This window comes from Empidonax traillii, unplaced genomic scaffold, assembly GCF_003031625.1.
Source record: "Empidonax traillii isolate 1590-97213 ecotype Southwest subspecies unplaced genomic scaffold, ASM303162v1 scaffold197:size915647, whole genome shotgun sequence".
In the NCBI taxonomy this organism is placed as follows: Eukaryota; Metazoa; Chordata; class Aves; order Passeriformes; family Tyrannidae; genus Empidonax; species Empidonax traillii.
Window position 1 is genome coordinate 418,894 of NW_020955390.1, and position 19,316 is coordinate 438,209.

General features: G+C 37.3%; 1 protein-coding gene across 1 annotated transcript in view; it reads left to right on the forward strand.

Moving 5' to 3' along the window:
- Positions 1-258: 258 nt before the first annotated feature.
- Positions 259-19,316, forward strand: part of TAF1B (TATA-box binding protein associated factor, RNA polymerase I subunit B) — a 44,395-nt gene continuing 25,337 nt past the window's right edge. Inside the window, exons 1-6 of the mRNA XM_027886913.1 lie at positions 259-367; positions 2,212-2,309; positions 2,584-2,679; positions 3,280-3,412; positions 6,738-6,894; positions 12,616-12,715. Of these exons, the coding sequence (XP_027742714.1) occupies positions 310-367; positions 2,212-2,309; positions 2,584-2,679; positions 3,280-3,412; positions 6,738-6,894; positions 12,616-12,715 (642 nt within the window). The 5' untranslated portion in view covers positions 259-309. The remainder of the gene's footprint in view (positions 368-2,211; positions 2,310-2,583; positions 2,680-3,279; positions 3,413-6,737; positions 6,895-12,615; positions 12,716-19,316) is intronic.

The window sequence follows — 19,316 nt, forward strand, 5'->3', positions numbered from 1 at the left end:
CATTGCCTGGGTGTTTCTGCGTTTTACTACGGTACAAATGTAGGCAAGCCCTGGTGCACATCACCTGTATGACCATGATAGCAATTTTCTGTGATAGCAATTCTCTATTTTAGCAATTTCTGAGTGAAAAGTTCCTTAGTTCCAACTACGAAAAGTGTCCTGTCCTCTTCTTAGTTTAGGAAATTTGAATAAGTTCCTCCATTATGTTTTATGATGGGGCAATCTATGCAAGTTAGACTTGGCTTTTTTTCTTGCTAAGATAATACTCCTGTTTTGCAGAGAACTAGAGAAGTTGTAAACACTGATTTTATGACTAATTCAAGAGTCCAGACAATCTCCAAAGGTTCAAGAAAGCAGGAAAAAGCTGGTATGTATGTATTTTGCATGAGTGGCTGTTCAGCCAGGGTTCACCTAGGCTATTATGTCTTTGATGGAAACCAAAAGCAGATAGCTAGGAAAGACTGTGGGAGTGGAAACAAAACACACCCCCTAGATGCTGCTATAACCGTCAGCAATCACTTTTGGTGACTTCCTGAGCCACAGGTAACCTCTGTGAGCCCAGTTGTGTTGGGGTTTTTTTTGATTGAACTGAGCCATGTGTTACTTATTGCTGCTTTGAGTTGTGGAAGTAAATACTCACTGAAGATACTGGTGGCATGCATTCAGGTGTGGTGATCCCTTTGTTCCTTCCTTGTGATGGCTATCACAAAACCAGAGAAGTTGTTTGTCTTGGTGAGTGAGATATGACAGTGGTCCAGCTCTTAGTTTCAGACTGGCTTGTGTTACAGGTACTTGTCCCTGTAACCTGCACAAAACTCCATGGAAGAGTTTTCATGGAGTTTCAATAGCTGAATCAATATTATATCTTTCGCCCGGAGTCACTTTTATAATTTTAATTTCATGATTCAAAACAGTAATGGTCATTATGTATGAGCATCTGTGCCATACGAATATCATGGTAAGGCTGTTGCTGGAGCTCTGTGTGTGTTCTGTGATGACTGGATAGATCTCGTATTGTTGTGGCCACTTTCAGAAATAAAGCTGCGTTACAATGCCAAATGAAGCATGGGGTTATCCTTGCCTTGATGTGCTGATCTATTATTGCTCTGCTGCAGTGGCAGTGGATTGCTGCATTCCTTTGAAAAGAGCAATTGTGAGGAAGTGAAGGGAGGGGTGAAACACCTCCACTTGTCCTTATCCTGTATTGCTCCTAAAGTCTGGGCCATGTGCCCAGCACTTCATGCTTTTTGTTTATCCTGTGGGGAAGGTCATTAGTTGACTCCCAGGCTTCTGAAGAAAGAAACCTTTACTTTCACACAGTCCCTTCTGGGAGTGCAGTCATGTTATACTGTGTTTTCATGCATTTATAGGAGTAAGCTGTATGTGTGGGTAACAGTTAAGGCCAGCATCACTGAAGCAGGGCAGAAGCTTTGGGCAGATAACCTATAAGATGGCAAGAGGCGAGGTGTGACTGGGAGGGAAGGTAATGAACAACAGGTGTGGGGGGAATGAACAACAGGTGTGGGGGGAATGAAAAGAGAGTTGAGAAATGCAGAGAAAATTTCTAAAACCAAAAGCCTGTGGAAAAGGCTAGTAGTAAACAGAGAGAGGTGAGGGTGAAAAGTAAATATAATGCAGCCTGAAGAAATAGGGAATAGACCGGAGCAGGCCTACTCCTTACGAAATTCATGTTGTGCTAAGATTTGCTAGAAGCTCGGAATATATGAGAAAGTTTCTCTCATTTAAACGTGTAGGCTTCTGTGGGACGGAATGGTGAAGCACGTGGTGGTGTTGGTTGTTTTTTACCTGACTCACTACCATGGTGTTCCAGGTTTCTGTGCCAGGGATGGGAAAGAAATGTTCATATTTCATTTTTTAATGGCAGGTTCTTAGTTATTTTAAAACTGGTCATTTAACAATGCTCCACTTGATTACAAATGCCTCACTAGATGTTATAGTGAAATCTATTATTATTGGGAAATGTGTGGAGAGCAGTGCTTCTTCAGTAACTTTTCTTCTTGTTTAAGGCTGTGAATAAATGGAAGTATTCCATGTAGCTGGTCTATGCACTAGGATTTGAAAGTCTTAAATAGAGAGACATGTCTTTGTCCTGGTACCAAAGGAACAGAATGTTGAGTGGAAATAAGTGTGCATAAGGTTAAAGAAACTCAAAACAGTACAAACAGAACTACCCCCCTTTTTTTTCCTTAGATAGAGGCTGTGAATGGTATGTTTGTGAAGGCTTTCAACTTGTACTGAAGAAACAAGCTGAAGCTTTAGAAGCATTAGGAGTATGTCCACAAATGAAGGTATGTAGATGTCAGTGAGTTGTGTTACAGAAGGTGTTATTTTAAAAAATTTGAAATTTTGAAGTGACTCAAACAACTCTCTCTTTAAAAACATTGAGCATATAAAATCAAATTTTGTATCTCCGGTAATTTAAAAAAAATATTTTACAAATCACAGTTAGTAGAATTAGAGATGGAATATTACTCATACTCTTGAGTTAGAAATTACGCTCTGTTCTCTCAGCAGTTAATGATCTTTTAAACTTTGTACTAATCATCCATTTGTGTTTATAAGGATGAAGTTCTGTACAGTTTTTGGAGGTGTTACCTTCAGAAGAGCAAACAGGCATATTGCAACAGACCAGCTGGGGAAACTGTCAAAGCATTATCAGTAAGTGAAAGCTCAAATCCCTTGAGATGTTTGGTATCTTTTTAAAAGCAACAACAGAAACATTCCTTGTTCAAGATATCTGGCTGGTAATAATGTCCCTTCAGTATGCGGGATGTCAACTGAACAGGGTTCCACCTGTCCATTTTGTTATTTCTGGGGTTTTTTACCTATTTCAGGAGATGAATACTTCTGAGAGTATTTGAAACTGCTTATTTAAAAATATTGCTTTGTCTTGACATTGATAATCAGTAGATAGAAATCACAATGCAAAATGCATCAGCAGCTACCATCCTGTCCTGCCTGCTCTCTTGAAGTTACTTCTTTCATAAGGCTTTGATTCTGTATGCTGCCAACTTTCTGGTCATTGTGGCAGATTGAAATGTATTCACAAGAAGTCTTTTAATATTGAGAAATCCTGTAAAAATACTTTTTTCCCCATATTTCTTCACGTGCTGTTGATTTATAGAGAAAGTAAAAATGTGAACAGTTTGGGTTTTAACTTTTACTGTTGATTTTGTGTCTGTCCTGCTTTATGTGGTTTGTTAAGATTGAAACTGTAACTGACAGTAGCTAATACAAATATGTATTTACAAAAAACAGGTATGTGAGAGCAGTACTGATGTGGACAGTGAACCAGAAAGACCCAGCCTTCTGCACTTGCTGTCCCTCTCTGAAAGTGAGGGAGATCTGCAGACTGACTGCAGCTTTGCCTCGTCCATGAGCAAGGTTTCAGGTAGGAGCAGTGAACTGAACTATCTGGAAACCAGTTTTTCTGTAGTTTTTAAATATAAATAAATATAAAGTGTATTTGTGTACAGTGAATTGGAGGAACTGGTTGGAAGGTGTAAAGTTTTCAGTTCTGCTTGCCACTGCAGTACTTTATATTCTACGAGAAATAGAAGGCTTCCTCCCTCAACCCCCACCCTGAGAGATGAAAGTTGAACAGGACCTGTAAATACAATGGGAAATGCAGGAGGAAGTTCTGTTTTATAAGAGGTTTGCTCCACACCTCTTGTTTGGAGTGGGAAAAAGTTGCTATTTTATCTGCAAAGCTAGATGTTCACAAACACAGCAGCTTTGAAGAATAAGCACTTGTTTAGCCAGTAGCAGAGCTGTCAGTCATGACTTTGATGTTAAAAAACATGAGTCTGTTTTTTTTTTGGGGGGAGCATATTTTTTCTATCCCATAGATATATTTAGCTTTTTATTTTTTTTTTCTTAAAAGTATGTTCGTACTTCTCTGTCTTTTGTCTCTGCATTCTTTTTACTAATTTCCTGATAACCCCTTCTCTGAAAAATCATATTTTAGTGTTTCGTGAGTTTCTACTTTCTACTCACCATACTAGGTTGAAAATATTTGCAGAATACTAAACTTTTAAGTTAAAACGTTATAGAAAATTGGACTGTTTAGTGCTACTGGACAAATGTAATGACAGACAGTGCTGCAGTATCTGATACTGGAAATACATTTCAAGGCATATTTGAAAGCTTTCCTTGCATTTTAAATTCCTGGGGCTTTCTTTTTTGCTTTATTCTTTACTTGCCTTTGCTTTCATCTGTCTCAGTGTTTCTTATTCCCCTGTTATGTACTACCCTCTTTATGTCCCATTTCTGTTCTGCTGTGATATTGCCTGTCTGCCCTCAGAAGAATGCAATCTTTATACTTTATGCTTTTCTCTTTATTTTGTAAAATCCAGAAATGGTAATAGAATGAGAAATTTGATCAGCATCAATTAGGAAAATAAATGCATTTTAGACAATCCAAACAGAAATAGGGAGGGGGCAAAAGGTGCAAAAATGGAGACGCAAATTTTTGTGAATGCTATTCAAATACCTTTCACCCTTATATATTAAAATGACAACATTATCAGGTAAAGAGTCACTGTATGTTTGTACATGTAGAATCTTGGTTGTTACACAAATACAATATGAAGAGTGAAGAATTGAGTGAAAAATTCCTAGTGAAAATATTCCCTGGAATTTTCTTCCCCTTTTTGATGTCAGAGGAACTCCTTTCTTCCTTGGTAGTTGTGCTTTTTGTAGTTATGTTTCTTAGAGTTTTAGAACTCTAAGAAACTTGGTAGTCCTGAATAGGCCATAATTTTTCATGTTCTTGGTTTGTTGTTTCAGAGATTGAATTCAGTTTACAGTAGTCATTAATTTTACTATAATAACTTGAAATCAATTAAGAGTTCAACGATGCTAGAAGTAAATTTTGGTGAAATTAGACAAACGTAGGAACAGTTTTGTATATTGAAGATTAACACAAGTAATAGTAAGTGTGCTCTAGTCTATTGTAAACTCTTGTGAAGGTTCATAAATTTTCTCTTCAGTGCCATTTTTGCTGAGCTGTTGTTGCCACAGACTAGAAACCTCAACAGCCTTCTTTGCCTAAGAGGCTTGTCCAGACGGCAAACATTGTTTTTGTTATTTTTTCTGTAGGATTAAGAGCAAATTCCACTGAATATAGCACTGAGATATTGCTAGAGAAGCCTATAAAACCTCTAAAATTATTAGCTGTGTGTAACTGTGTGTTGTCATGCCTTGCATAAGCTAGAAGAAATAAAAGGAAATGGTGTGCCATCATTAAGGCCACAAATATAGTGAGGATTATTTTAAATTGAAGAATGTGAAATTAATAATGAAGCTGCAGTCATGAAGCTGTCTTCAAGGACAGGCATCCCTGTGAAGCCGTTGACGACAAGGATTAAACCGATGTTCCTGCTTTTGTTCTCTGATGCAGCGGTACCTGATAGCCACAGAGGATGCTCTCCTCTGTCGCAGAAGTGCAGGAGCCGGCTCTGTTAGCTCTGCCGTGCCCACAGCACTGCCGGCTCAGGAGCCGGTAGGTGGCATCCCAGACCAGCCCTGCCGATGGAAGTGCTGTTGGCTGCGTCCTCATCCCGCGTTATCAGCGGGCTGGACCTCCACTGCTGCCCGCTGCCCCTCGCAGGCGTGGCTGTCCCTGCCAGCGGAACCGCGGAGCTGCCAAGCTCCCTGCAGTTCTAAACTGTTCTGTGCAGGGTGCTTTGCAGGCTGTTCTGTGCATGGCCCTGCAGCTCCCGGCTGGGGAGCTGTGCATCCAGCTTTCACTGTTCCTATCTGTACCGGTGAACAGTCTGTGGGGAAACAGAGAGAAAAATCTCTGCAGAGTCAATGCTGGATTTTGTGCTGGTGTGCTTGAAGTGCATTTTTGTTCATCCTGGCTGGGTCGTGATGAAGAGAAGCTTTTTTTTTTTTATTATTATTTGTCTGAAAAGGTTCCTAACTCATAAATCACTCTACTAAATTAAATTTTCTCTTTGCTGTTCCTCTTAGTTTTTAGTGATTCATCTCAGTAAGGAAGTAGGGAGGTTTGGTTTTTTATTTGTTTGGGGTTTTTCCACCCCCTTCACCATTTGCCACATTATTTTTTAAAGTTGTTTCTTTGACATTGAATTTAAATGTGGTTTTTAAAAGAATACTGTGTTTCCACAGTTAGAGATTATAGGGTGGAACTTAACACCAGTAAAATTTCTGCAGTGTAAACAACATTTTCGTTGAAGTCGTGCCTGTGCTGAAGTTTAAAACAGTGTTTTAATCCCCAGCTGGGAGTCATTGATTAAAGTACATCAAATTTTCCCTTGTTTCCTCACTGTTCCCTTATCTCTCAAATGGAAAATAGTATTGCCAGCTCACAAGTAATGTTATTTATATATTGTATAGCAGTTAATGTCCTTCTAGAACTCCAGGTTTAAGTATAGTTCCCAACAAAAGGTCTGTTTTGATGGGTACCATAGGGAGTTCTGTCTTCTCGTGTGATCTGGTGTCTTAGTCAATTGAATTAGCAGCTTATGAAATAGGTTGTTATTGCATGCCGTGGTTGATGAGTAAATTAGAGTTAAACTGTTTAGTAGAAAAGTACACAACCAACCAAAATATGTAATTATTTCAAAATGTTACTGGTTGTTGAACAAGGGTCCTTGTATGTTCATTTATCTTGTTTTCTGTATACCTTGGATCATGTGTCTATCATATCAATTGCTTTTTTTCTCTTCTGTTTTTAACATAAACCCAAGAAAGCACCTCTGTATACTCTGGATCAGTAGATGGCAGCTTGTATTTAATGAAGAACCAAAAGGAGAAACTGAGGATGACAATGCCAATGACCCTTTCATTTTGTTACATGGCATTACTCTGGTTGAGAGAACCGATTACGCTGTCTGAGCTCTTAAGGTATGAGGAGTCTCTAGTGAAGAATTTTTGCTTTATAAATAATATTTTTTTAAGAAATTAGATCTGTTGCCCTCTTACTAATTTGCTCAGTAAGAGTGAGAAGTTCTTTGTATTTAATTGTCTTACCTTTCATTTGACATAACAATTGGTGCAGCTGCTGTTGGAGGAGGTTCTTCTGTCAGTTGCAGTGAATTTCAAAGACCTGTAAGGAAAAAGGTTTTGGAGCTAAAGAAGCTTTGTATCCTTCTCCTCCAGAATTTCATAAGGTTCACTGGAGGTGTGTATGGTCACACTTCTGTGATATTTGCTGTTGTCAGCATGTCAGAATTAAATGAGTAAACATTCTCCAGGACTTACATCAGTGTCATCATATAAACAATACCAGCATTATATAGTGGTCTGAAAGGTAGCAAAGTAGCTTCATGCGTGAAGTTGGGCACAGAAATTAATATAGGAAGTTCGTTTTGTCTTCATATCTTTGTATCTGTAATTATGAGAGTTCAGAATAATACACCTTTTAATATAGTAGAAATAAATTGTTCTAATAATAGGGTTTGATGCTAAATGGAGACTGTCAGGCTCTTGCTGACAATGCAGTTCCCTTTTCTCCTCTATTGCAAGGCTATGAACACATTTCTTATTTACTTTAGGAATGAAAAGTAATTCATCAACACTTCTTGTTGGCAATAAATATTTTAAATCAGGCCCAAACAGTTAAAGTTCAGGAATTCCTAGATTTTCCTTGGAAGACCTTTTGTATACTGATACTCCTTTTAAAATGACTTTTGAAATATTAGGTGTTCCTAAAATACAGGTGAAAAAGCACTACATTGCCGAAATTTAAGGAACAGAAACACTCAAGTAACTACCTTGGCAAATCAAATTTAAAACTCAGACAAAACAAAGGAAAAACTGATTCAAAATTCAGTTGATATGGTAGATTTCAGTTCTTTAATTTTTATTTTTCAAATATATAACCTGTGAGTTAAAAGGGAAGGCAATGAGTACAACCCCAGAGCCATTGTGGCCTCTCTCCCCTGGAGTGCCAGTTCCACTTGCACTCTTCTAGCTTTGTACAAGCTTCCCAAGAAGGGTGGGTGTTGAAGGATGCTCTTTTGCAAGTACTTTCAAAAAAGGGGAGGTTTGTATGTCTTGAAGTACAGTAGCTGGTACTAGTTAATTAATTTCTATGCAAAACAGTTTAACCCTTTTACTTTGGGGGTGGCCGTGTCCTTCATTGTCCAGAATTGCACAAACCATTGCATATTTGCAGAACTGGATACGTTGTTGCATAAAAGATGCTTGTAAAATTTTCAGCAAAATGACCTAGTATTCAGAATTCAAACTAGCACTCTGCAATACAGAAGGCTTTATTGAGTAGATTAAGATCTAGTAGAACTCAAAAGTGATTTTCAATTACAAGATTTATTACTGGCTACTGTCTTCCAAAGGAAATTCTGGACGAGTCACAACTACCAGTGTCAATGATTAGAAAATATATAAGGTAATCCAATAAGGTAAAATACAATTACTGGCACAGAGCAACTGGTTCTGGTTCAGACTAAACAGTTATTAATTACCCATTTGGAGAGAAAAATAAATAGTTAAGTATCTCTTCTTTGGTTACTGTATCTTGGAAACTTTCTCTGGAAACTTTGTTGGGTTATACCAGGCAAAGACATCTTCACAAGTTCCTGTCTTAGTACAATGATGTGGTTGGAAAAAAACCCAACCAAACAACAACTGTCCAAGTCAACTGTTAAGAGGAAAGGTCGTTTGTTTTGTTTGCATATGAATGGTATATTGTTGTATTTGGCACTTTAAAAACTGGTGACTACAGAAAAGATCCAGGAAAATGGTTCAGAACCTGGAGAACATCCTTTGGACTGAGATCCTTAAGAGGAGAGCACACTTACTTTAAAGGATTTAGAGAAAACATGGAAGCAGTAGAAAAACCTGGAAGAGATTAAAAAAAATCAAGTACCAAATATAGCACAGAAAGGCATAATCCAAAACAAATAATTGGAAATGGAAATTAGATGATTTCAATGAGAAGATACCATTTAATTAGATACAATTTATGTGTGTAAAACTGAGTAAATCATAATGATTCAGTGACTTTAAATGCACTGAACATACAAGCTGAGTTAAGCACAGAAAGTGATATTTAAAAAAATGTCATTTGTTTTGCAAAGTTTTACCATGATACGATAGTTGTATAAGACTGTAATTACGTTATCATGCTTCCCTCCCTACCCTTAAGGTCTTTGCCTTTCAACAGGTTTGATGAAGAAGGGGGAAGAATTTTAAATTACATGAACTACCATAAAATACTTGTTTTCTTACTTCTGAATATTTAAGTTTTAAAAAATAAGACAATGTTCACATTTTTGCATGCATTAAGATACACAGATCAAAATAATGCCAGACCAAAGATGAAAATTATTCAGAGAAAAATTAAGTATTTAGCATTACCTTTTAAGTCTCTGTAGGCAAATTGTTTTATTTAAACCAACTGAATTAGAGTTCTGTTTTAAGTTCTGCTTTGTTTTTTCCTCAGTTTGGTTTTCTCTGTACCCTGAGGTCAGCTGACTACCACTCCTCCCTTGTGATATATACTTAGGCACTATGGTGGGGCAATCTGCCAGCTTTTAAAGGATTTACAATACCAAAAATATACTCCTCCTTGCTACTTGACACACGTAGCAGAAAAACACTACAATTACTTCCTCTGAAAGGAACATTGTGGTTTAAAAATAACATTTTTCACAACCATCTACTCAAGCCTATGCTACACATCAAATCCTTTTCCATTGTAAATAGTCTCACAGTATTCCATGTGATATATATTATTTATCTAAATAATAAAATAGTTGAGTTCTGGAAAAAGTTTCAAGATCCTAGACTTTGAGATTCTGAGAAATAATGCCTTTCAAATAAGGTTATACCTAGTTGTGCTGGCAAGACTGAACTTGTAATCAGTTTGTGGCATTACTGTGAGGCTTTAACAGATGCATCATTTCCTTGTAGCATGCTGAGGACCTAGGTTTTTTTCATGCTTGGACCTTACTAATGTACACTGCTGCTGTAATTAAGAGAACGTGGCCTGTGTACTGTGTGTGCCAGTCATGTTTTCAAGCACTTCCCTGACAGAGCACAGTCTTACAGGTGTTTTGACCGTCTCTCTGTTAAATGGGAGGTTTGGAGGAACCGCAGACAGAAGAAACAGTTCTGAAATCCTATTCCAAATCTGGATGTCTGGATTAAAAACTTCTGTTAAAGACTTGATAAAAGCAGCACACTGTATTCATAGCAAGCTATTTATGCTGTAATTTTAGAATGTAAAAGCAGCTTTTAAGCTGAGAGAAAAGAGAATTCTTTCCTATGGAGACAGTAATTTCAGGCTAGAAGATAATTTTTTTTAACAGTTCCGGTGCTTTGACTTGGTACAGCCAAATTAGTGAAAACTTCTTTAAAAAAGACCTTTTGTTGGACATTGCTTGTCTCTTGCAGCATAAGGATGTGGATCCAGCATCAGTTTAAACTGCTCTGAGTTTCTGTTGCTGTGGTCCTGCATAAACATTCCTATTCTTTCTCTTGCATTTATCTAAAGTAGGGTTTAATAATTGAAAGAAGTAGATCTGTAGAAGATTTATTTTGTAAAGTTTCACTGGACATTTTAGTGCAGGTTAATGTCCTTCACTGCAGTCCCTTTCTGCCTATATGCAGTAATGTTCCTGCAGTCAGCTGAGTCTGGTACTTTATCCATTTGGAGTCAAACCATGGAAGAGACTGATTCTCAGTCTGATCCACTGAGAAGTTACACAAGTGCTTTTGTCAGCAGGGAGGAGTGTGTGGCAGGGGACTGAAGGGAGGGTGGGATTTCCCATTTCAGAGGCAGCAAGCTGTTAGGGTGGTTTGGCTGCATCACCACTACACCACACCCGAGGGAAGGTCCTGATTGTCTGTCCTCTTCCAGCTGCTGCTGTGCTGGCTCAGGAGGTTGCTGCTCTCTGGTTCCAGCTCTTCAGGTCTAATGGTGTGACTGTGCTTAACTGTCTCAGCCAAAGCTTATCAGCTGAGCCAGTAATGGGACACCATTGAGAGGATGGTCTTGCTTCCCTTTGTTCTCCTGCCTGTGTGATGCATCCCTTTCTCTCTGCCAACTCTTTCACTCATGGAACCATCTGTGAGCCTCCTCAGTTTGTTAGATGATGGGAAAGAAACCCTTTCAGGCAACAGAGCAACGGGTGGTTTTCTGCTGCTGTTGTGAGTTACATTTAGGGAAGAGGATAAGGAGCGATAGGACCACACACGGCCAGATCACCAGGAGGGAAGTCCTGCTAGTTATGTTGAGCTTTTTGGTTGGCTCAATCCATTTTGAGAAACCAGACCTCAAGCTTATGTTCTTCAATTTAGTGTGGGTGACTCAAATGAGCTGAGGAACTGATGTGCAAGCTGCTCAGCAGGTCAGGTGGGATGGTGAGATGGGTTTGCAGGATGGCCTCACTGACCACGTGGGCCAGTGCACAACTCTGCTTGGGGTGGGAAACACTAATGCTGGCTGAGGAAATTTCATTAGCAAAATGCTCATCGCGCAATTTGGTTAGGAAAGATTGTGCAGCAACTTTTACCTCTTCATTTAAGAGACTTCAGACAAAGTATTGGAATAAAAACTATTGAGCACTGTGATTTTTCATATTGCTCTTAGTTTTCAGAAACTGTTATAAGCAATGGATTAATTCTAACTGAGACAGAGTTTTGATTATCACAGAATCAACTAGGTTGGAAAAGACCTCTGAGATTGAGTCCAACCTTTGGCCTAACATGACCTTGTCTACACTTTTTATTTTAATCTTGGTTTTAATTGATTTTTTCAATTAAACTGAAAATTCAGATAAGACTGCTTAAAAAAAGTAGACTTTAAACTTTGCAGTAACTAGCTTTTAAATAGACTTTTAGTCAATTTCAATAAATACACACTAGATGGAACAATTAATGTTGAGGGCATTGAACTGGTAGAGGGCAGGTGAACTTAAATATGTATGTGCATGAAAAAGTCAAGAAAAATCAGATACTGCCAACTACTTACCAAAACCAGTTTTTAATAAAAAAAATGTATTATTGGGTGCAAATAAAAATTAAACTACTTGGATTTATTAGTATAGGAGACCATTTCTGTTTATATGTAAATAATACTTTTTTTAAAAAAAAATCATCATACATAGAACTGAAACCACATTATTGCATCTGTATTTGCTCATCATTCTGTGACTTTCCTCCCTATCACATTACCTGATTCAAACTCCTCCAGCAGAAAGTGTTTTTTTCCAAGTGAAATTTACTTAAGGCTTTAGAAATTTGAAAAAAAAAAAGTTCCATATCTTTCAAAGGAGGCTTAAAGCAGACTCAGAAATGCAGTAGCAGAAGAATGTGCAGAATAAACTCTATGTAAGCATGTTGATTGTGTGCTTGCTACCAAAATGTTATCATTTGTCAGTCATATCTGAGCTGGAACTTATAAACCTGTTAAATGTTTGAACTGATTTTTGTCCTGTGGAGCATTTAGGGGCGTGTAACTTCAGATTGAATTGCTTAGGCAGCATAATAGTGATGTTATTTCAAATCAGAAGTTAATTTGTCTATTAATTTTATAATAAATCTATGTATTTGTCATCCTAAATACTTTCTTGATTTGGTCTTCATCTTTTTTTAATGCAGGTTTGTTGTTGAAGGTCATATTCCATATTTGAATGTTTTTCAGCATTTTCCGGAAAGGATGAAATTATGTGGACTTGATCTTAAGATCTTTTGTGTAGAGGTAATTTTTTTCTTAAAGGGAAAAATTAAAAAAAAAACACAAAACAATCAAAACCTAGTTATTTTGTGGTATTTTAGTTGTTTTGTTCACTGTACTAATGAATTGATTAAATCTATTGTTATGTAGTAGTGTTCATGTTTCACAGTGTTGGAGCCTGTGTGGAAACCAGTGCATTCTGTGACTCTTAAGTGCTTTAATCTTTAACCAGTCTTAAACCATTACCAATCTTAAACTCATTACCTAAGTTAAAATGAAATCAATAAGTGCTTGTGGTGAAGAAGGTATTTAGAACTGCTCTTGAAATACTCAGAAATAGGATTTGGCTTCATGTCTAAGGGCAGTATATTATCCTTTTTGGTGCTTATTTAAATCATCTTTTGAATTTGTTTGTAAATCCATATTCTTTTCATGAAATATGGTTTAGATGCTATCTCTTGTTCTGTTTCTTGCTATACTAGTTGAAATATATTGAGCCTAAAATCTACATAAGGGCTTACAGCCCTTTTAGGCGCTCAGTAGTGATGGATAAGTCTTGAGTGAAATGTAAATTTCCCATACTTAAGATTATTATGTATTGTGGTAACAGTTGCCCAGTGGTGTTTGTGATGCAGATAAAAAAGATTTATTACGGATTTTTGAAATGTGCAAATAAAATCTTAGCTTTTAAGAGCAGAAAGCAGCAATTCAGTTGACAGGAGAAGCTGGGTTTTACTCTGCTATAATGGTTTTGTAGCCCAAGCTCTCAGTGATGATGTTGCAAGTAGCATTACCATTCTCCAGTATGCTGCTTATATTCAGCAGGTCATGAGTTGTTCAGGAGCTGTAGCTTCAGAAGTTGTAGCATTTATATTTTTGTTTTTATACCACTGCTTTCCTGTCTGAATAAGTGAGAATTATGATCTCAACTTCTAAAAATCGGGATAAATTTAATATAAACCCTCTTGATTTCTTTTTCTGTCTTAGATATTTCTGTAAAAGAAAAGATATGTTAGGTTGTAATATGGGCATAAACCTTTTTTTAAAGCCTTTTAAATTCTCATTCTCTCTGTCCTTTGCCTCCATCCTCTGGATTTGGTTTTGTCTTATGAATTGCAACTGTAAAGCTTGTACCATATGCCATAGTGGGAGATCTTGTTTGCAGAAAGGAGGTGACAGTTGCCCTTGGATGATCTTACTACTTCTGGGATAGAGGTGCACATCTCACTTCCAAAGTATAGGTAGATACGGATGCTAATCAAGTAATCTCTTAACTTTGTTTTCATTGAGATACATAGATTCTGTAAGCTTACTGTACCATTTGTTTTCCAGCCCCTCCAGTATTATTGTGGCTTCCTCTTTTTAGGAATATCTACTCCTACTTTACTCTCAATGCTACATCTTCAGGTTTATTTAATTTTAATGGGTTTTTTACTACATTATTGGGCTGATAATTGCAAAAACCTTATTAGCTCTTTCTTATGTCATATGGTTCTCACTGTAGCACTCAGATTACCCATGGCTTACTGTATCTAGTTTTGACTTCTGAGTTTTGGGAAGTACAAGAGAGGAGGTTATTGTCCTGTAGCAGAAAGTGAAATTGTGTAATACTATGTCCTGAAAATACAGCCTGCATTCTATTCTCCTTTGTGTCTTGCTCTTTTAGTTTCAACAGATTTTTAGTGCATTTAATTGCGTCCTGTGCTGCCCAAATTTGAATGAGGAAGTAATTATGTTGTAGTAGCTTGAAGGATTTAAAGTCATTCTGAGTATCATTTTATCAGTTAAGTGCAGATGAAGCCTAGCTAGATAAGACTCATGTTGCATCAAAATATTCTTAGTGGCTGAAAGATTTTTTTCAGTAACAGTTTCCCACATACCCAAAATATGCTAAATTTGTACAAGGTTGAAGTTGTTATGGATTTTAGAAAAATAAATGCAACAGTATTATAAGGTGAGTCACATATACTTTCTGTGTAGTGATATGTTTACATATACATGCACAAGGGGTTTTTATGCTTTGTCATTTATTAGTATTTAATGTGCAAAGAATGTGACTGGTCTCAGGCTTCCCAGCTGTAATGAACTTCTGTGCTGGGTAACTTAGGAGTAGGGTCTGTATCACTGACCATTTTTCTCTGTCCTGCATACTATTTAGCAATTAGAGGTGATTGCAGCATCTACTGTACAAGGAGAGACTGAGAGAGCTGGGATTTTTATCACTGAGAAGGCTGGGGGGCATTTCAGTAATTTCAGTAATACCTGTCAGGGAGGAGTGGGAATGGAGTCAGGCTCTCTTATTGGTGATGCACAGTGGAAGGACAGGAGTCAACAGGCACGAAGTGTAGTACAGGAAATTTTATTTAAATACAAAACTGTTTTACTGTAAAGGTGACTGAATGCTGGAACAGGTGACCCTGAACCGCTATGGGGTGCACAAAACCTGATGGCACACAGTCCTGAGCATGTTACTGTAGCTGACCTTGCTCTGAGCAGATGCGTTGGACTCTGTGTAATCTCTGGGGGTCCCTTCCAACCTCAGGTATGTCTTGTATTCTATTTCATGTTTTCAGTGTAGGTGGCAGATAGGCCCTTCATATTTTAGTAATGGAACAGCTTACAAGAAGGACATAATTCTTCATTCTGCTCGAACTGAGCTTTATTTAAAATACCTGCCACAAAGGTTGTGGACACTGCTGTCCAGAAGTCTGGGAGCTCTGGGCACGACTGTCTCACAAGTAAAGACAAAAGGAGCCTTCAGCTCTCCACATCATCTTTATCATGATGGGTAACTATTAGACAGGTGCCAGGTTCGGTTCTATCTGGAGGTTTAAGTACTACCTAACAAATATTTTAGGAAGGATAAAAGTACTTTGTAGAAGATCTTTGTGGAAAATGAGTTTTTTATCTTTCCATTGCTCCAAGTCTCTTTTCTAAGCTTTTACTTGATTATTCATCCTATTTATCCCTTCATCTACTAAAATCACATGTATGTTAGAAGTTAGCCTTTGGAAAATGGGTTTTACCTAATGCATGGTTAGAGGGTTCACAGAGCAAACAGCAGCAGTAACAAGATGCTCCTGCTTAGTTCAGAAGTCCTAACTTTCCAGTACAGGAGAGGAAAAACAAAATTTCCTTTTTCTAAAACAAGTATTCTTATTCCATTTGATTAAAACTCTTTTTTTACGTATCAAGAAAGAATAAGATACCTAAGGTTTTGATTTTGTTCTGTGCAGGAGATCAAGGTGTTTTTTTTGCTGTTTTGCAATTTATTTAACTACAATAAATCTCTCCTTTGAGATGCACTGGCTTGTGCCAGTAGCCAATACATCTTTGATAGGCACAATCATCTTTTCTCTTCTAGGTGGAGATTTCCTTTTTAATGTACAGGATATCTGTTTCCTTTAAAGCCCATTAGTATAGGAGTTAAAACGTGTTTGTAAGTCAGTACTAGTATATGTAAAGTTCAGTGGATAATTTGCAGACAGCTTGTTTTACTTTGTTGATACTATTTGTCCTACACACAAATTCCCTCTTCCATTTCTGCTTGAAGTAGGGATACATCCTTAAGGTACACATCCTCTATTTTGCTTTTAGGGATTCATCTTTATCCTCATACAAAATTGATTAAAGCATCCCTTTGCTTTTAAACTAGCAACAGCTTGTCCTTGCCAGATCTGTCTGTCCTTACATTTTTGACTCATGACTGTTTACCAGATTACTTTTTATGTAATTATTTTGTTTGTGTTTTAAAGCTGCTTGTGTTTTGCTGTCTCAAATTTACCTTCAGATTTCATTACTTTTTATGAAACTCATTATTTTTTGGTGTATTTTACCTTTAATGGCTTGTAAATGAATTTTTTAGTCCAAATGTAATTTTTGATTTTGATTCTCACATTCTTCACACACACACAAATTTAAATGTACATGTATATATGGGTAAGCAGGTCACTCCCATGGCTATTGGGCAACATGATTTACTGAAGTGTTGAAGATAACAAACACGTCACTTCGGAGTATGTGCTGTGTGCAACAGGATAGGTGTAGTCTCATAAGGATCTTTCAGATCCTGTTGTTCTAAGGAGCTTTGGGAATGGTTGTCTCTAGATGCACAAGTATCTGGACTTGGCAAGGAGCCTGATGTGTGACTTCAGTGACATTCCCTTCTCTCAGTCTCTTCTTCAACTTTGAAATAATGATTTTAGGAAAGAAGAAGTTAAAAAACTTTTTTTCTTAAAGTGGGGGGGCAGGAGGAGGTTGAAGTTGGTGGGTGTTGGTCAAATTCTGTTCAGAACTGTCCAGCAACCTGCTCTCAAAGACAAAAGGAATGGGTATTTACTAAATTATCCTTGCTACTTCCTCTGCCCTGGAGTGTGGTCACGGAATGGCTTCTCTATATAAGCCTTTCTCCCCACCCCCTCCTTGCTCTTAGATGGAAGTAGCTGCACAATTCTAAGTCTGCTTTAAACCTTCTCTCTTTTACAAGGCCACTGAATGTTTTAGTGTTGACAGTGTTGTTGATATACCTTGCTGTCTAGAAACCTGCACCTAAAAAATACTTCCTTTTTTGTTTTCAAATGTAATTCCATTCCTCCCTTTTTCTGTGTTTTTTGTTTGTTTTTATGATCCCTTGAGTAGTGCTACTCTATAACAAGAAATGCATTTACTTTAACAGCTTTGACCTTGCAACACAATAAAATTGCCATCCACATTACTTTTGGGTTGTTTTAGTACAACTTCTTATTTTTTGTTTCTTTTTATACATCCAACCTCCAACTTTTATTAACAGAATCACTGATTTGAATTCTGCTCTATATAATTCACCTCTTTCCATCCATAGATGTCTTGATTCTTAAAAAACTCCCAGTGTTACTCTTCTGATTTTTCCATGATGCAGAGAAGTTTCCAAAACTTCCATCTGAGAGTGATGTTTGCATCTTCCTTACCTTTACCCATGGAAAACTCTTGAAAAGTGGCAGCAGTATGTTGTTACTCGTCATAAATCACTGCCATGGACAAGAGAGAACAGTCATGAAAGTCAAAAGCACATCAGGGTTTTCTCATCTTTATCCCACCTAACTGAAAGTCTTCTTGTTCCTTCCTTCTGGCTGATACCTTTTTTCTTTCTTGGTAGGTTATCAATCTCCATTAAAGTTATGTCTCTTGCCAGTGTTGGGTTAGGCTGGTAGCTCTGGCGAGCTCTCATTATGTTCAGTTTAATAAGGACTTTTTGTTCATGCTCCATTGTGAACTGATGTTGACTTTGATGGGAAATTGAAAAGTTGAAAAACAAATGTTTGCCGCTCTATGAAAAGTTCTAATTCATCCAAGGCTTTCCTTTTCCTAAAAGTAATATGTGATATGTGTTGAAGTGGATACTATAATGTATTTATAAAGCAGACTGGAAAATTTCAACTCCTTTGAGAACGTGCCACTTGAGCGTGGAGTGCTTTATTTTGTAAGATGCTTTGGATTTATTTTATTTGTGTTGGAGGAATATATACCTTGCACTTAAGCATTCACACACACACACCCTCCCTAGCTTGGATTGTTAAATTTATTTCCTCATTTAAGAGTGAAAGGCTTCTTGAACCATTGAGAGATGATCATTCTTCTCCGTGCTGCCTGGAAACTTTCCAGGTCTCTGGTTTCTTCTTTTACAGTATTCTATAGTTTATATTTTCTTTTTCTTCTTCTATTCCATTTTTTTCTTTTTTTTAGTGTTACTTGACTTTATTCTTGGCAGCAGTTTTATATCCATAGTTCTCTGACACTAATCCTTCTGTCACCCATCATTCTGTGTCAGCTTCAGTAAAAGCTCTCTTCTGCTGAAGAATTGAGAGATCTGATTTCTGAGAGGATTTTGCCAAGCTGCTCCTCTGGTATCAGAGATGCTTCTGTTTTGCTCCTTTGTTCTGCATGCTTTGCTTCCCACAGAGCAGCTCCTGACTTTTGAGTAAATTATGAGTTACATTCTTCCAGTGAGACTTGGTGATAATTTTGATTTGGGTCCCCTTTAGCTTTCCCATGAAGGAAAAAAAAGGTTTTTCAGATTAGCTTCTTGTGGGAGCTGGAGCTTCAGTCAGCTCTCTGCTCTCCTCTTCTGACCTTATGAAGGTTGCTTGACTGACAGGGTATTTTTAGCTTCTATTTTTCCCATTGCCATAGTATTATTTTGTTCAGGATCCATGCCAAGCTAATCATTCTGGAGTTCCTGAATCTCCCCTTTTACATTTTTTTAAATACTGCATACTAATGTGGAGAGTCCTTTGATGTTTAGGATTTCTTAAGATTATTTAAAAAACATTTGTGTTTCAGAGAACTCCTCAGTTATTTCCTTGAAGCTTCTTGTGTGTAAATTATCTGTGCCTCTCCTTTGTAAAATACTCCATTTTATCAGATAGTGGTTTGGTTTTTTGCAGACATAAATCTTTCTCTTCCTTACATATGATTTTAATGATATGGATTTGTATTCTTTTTCCAGTTACAAAACAATCTTGCTTTTCTTCGTGTTTGTTTCATGACTTACCCACTTAGCTGTGGCATTGAAATTCAAGGTTTTGGGGTTGTTTGGTTTTGTAGTTTCCCTGCTGCTTATGGCTCAGTCACCTTAACATGTTGTTTC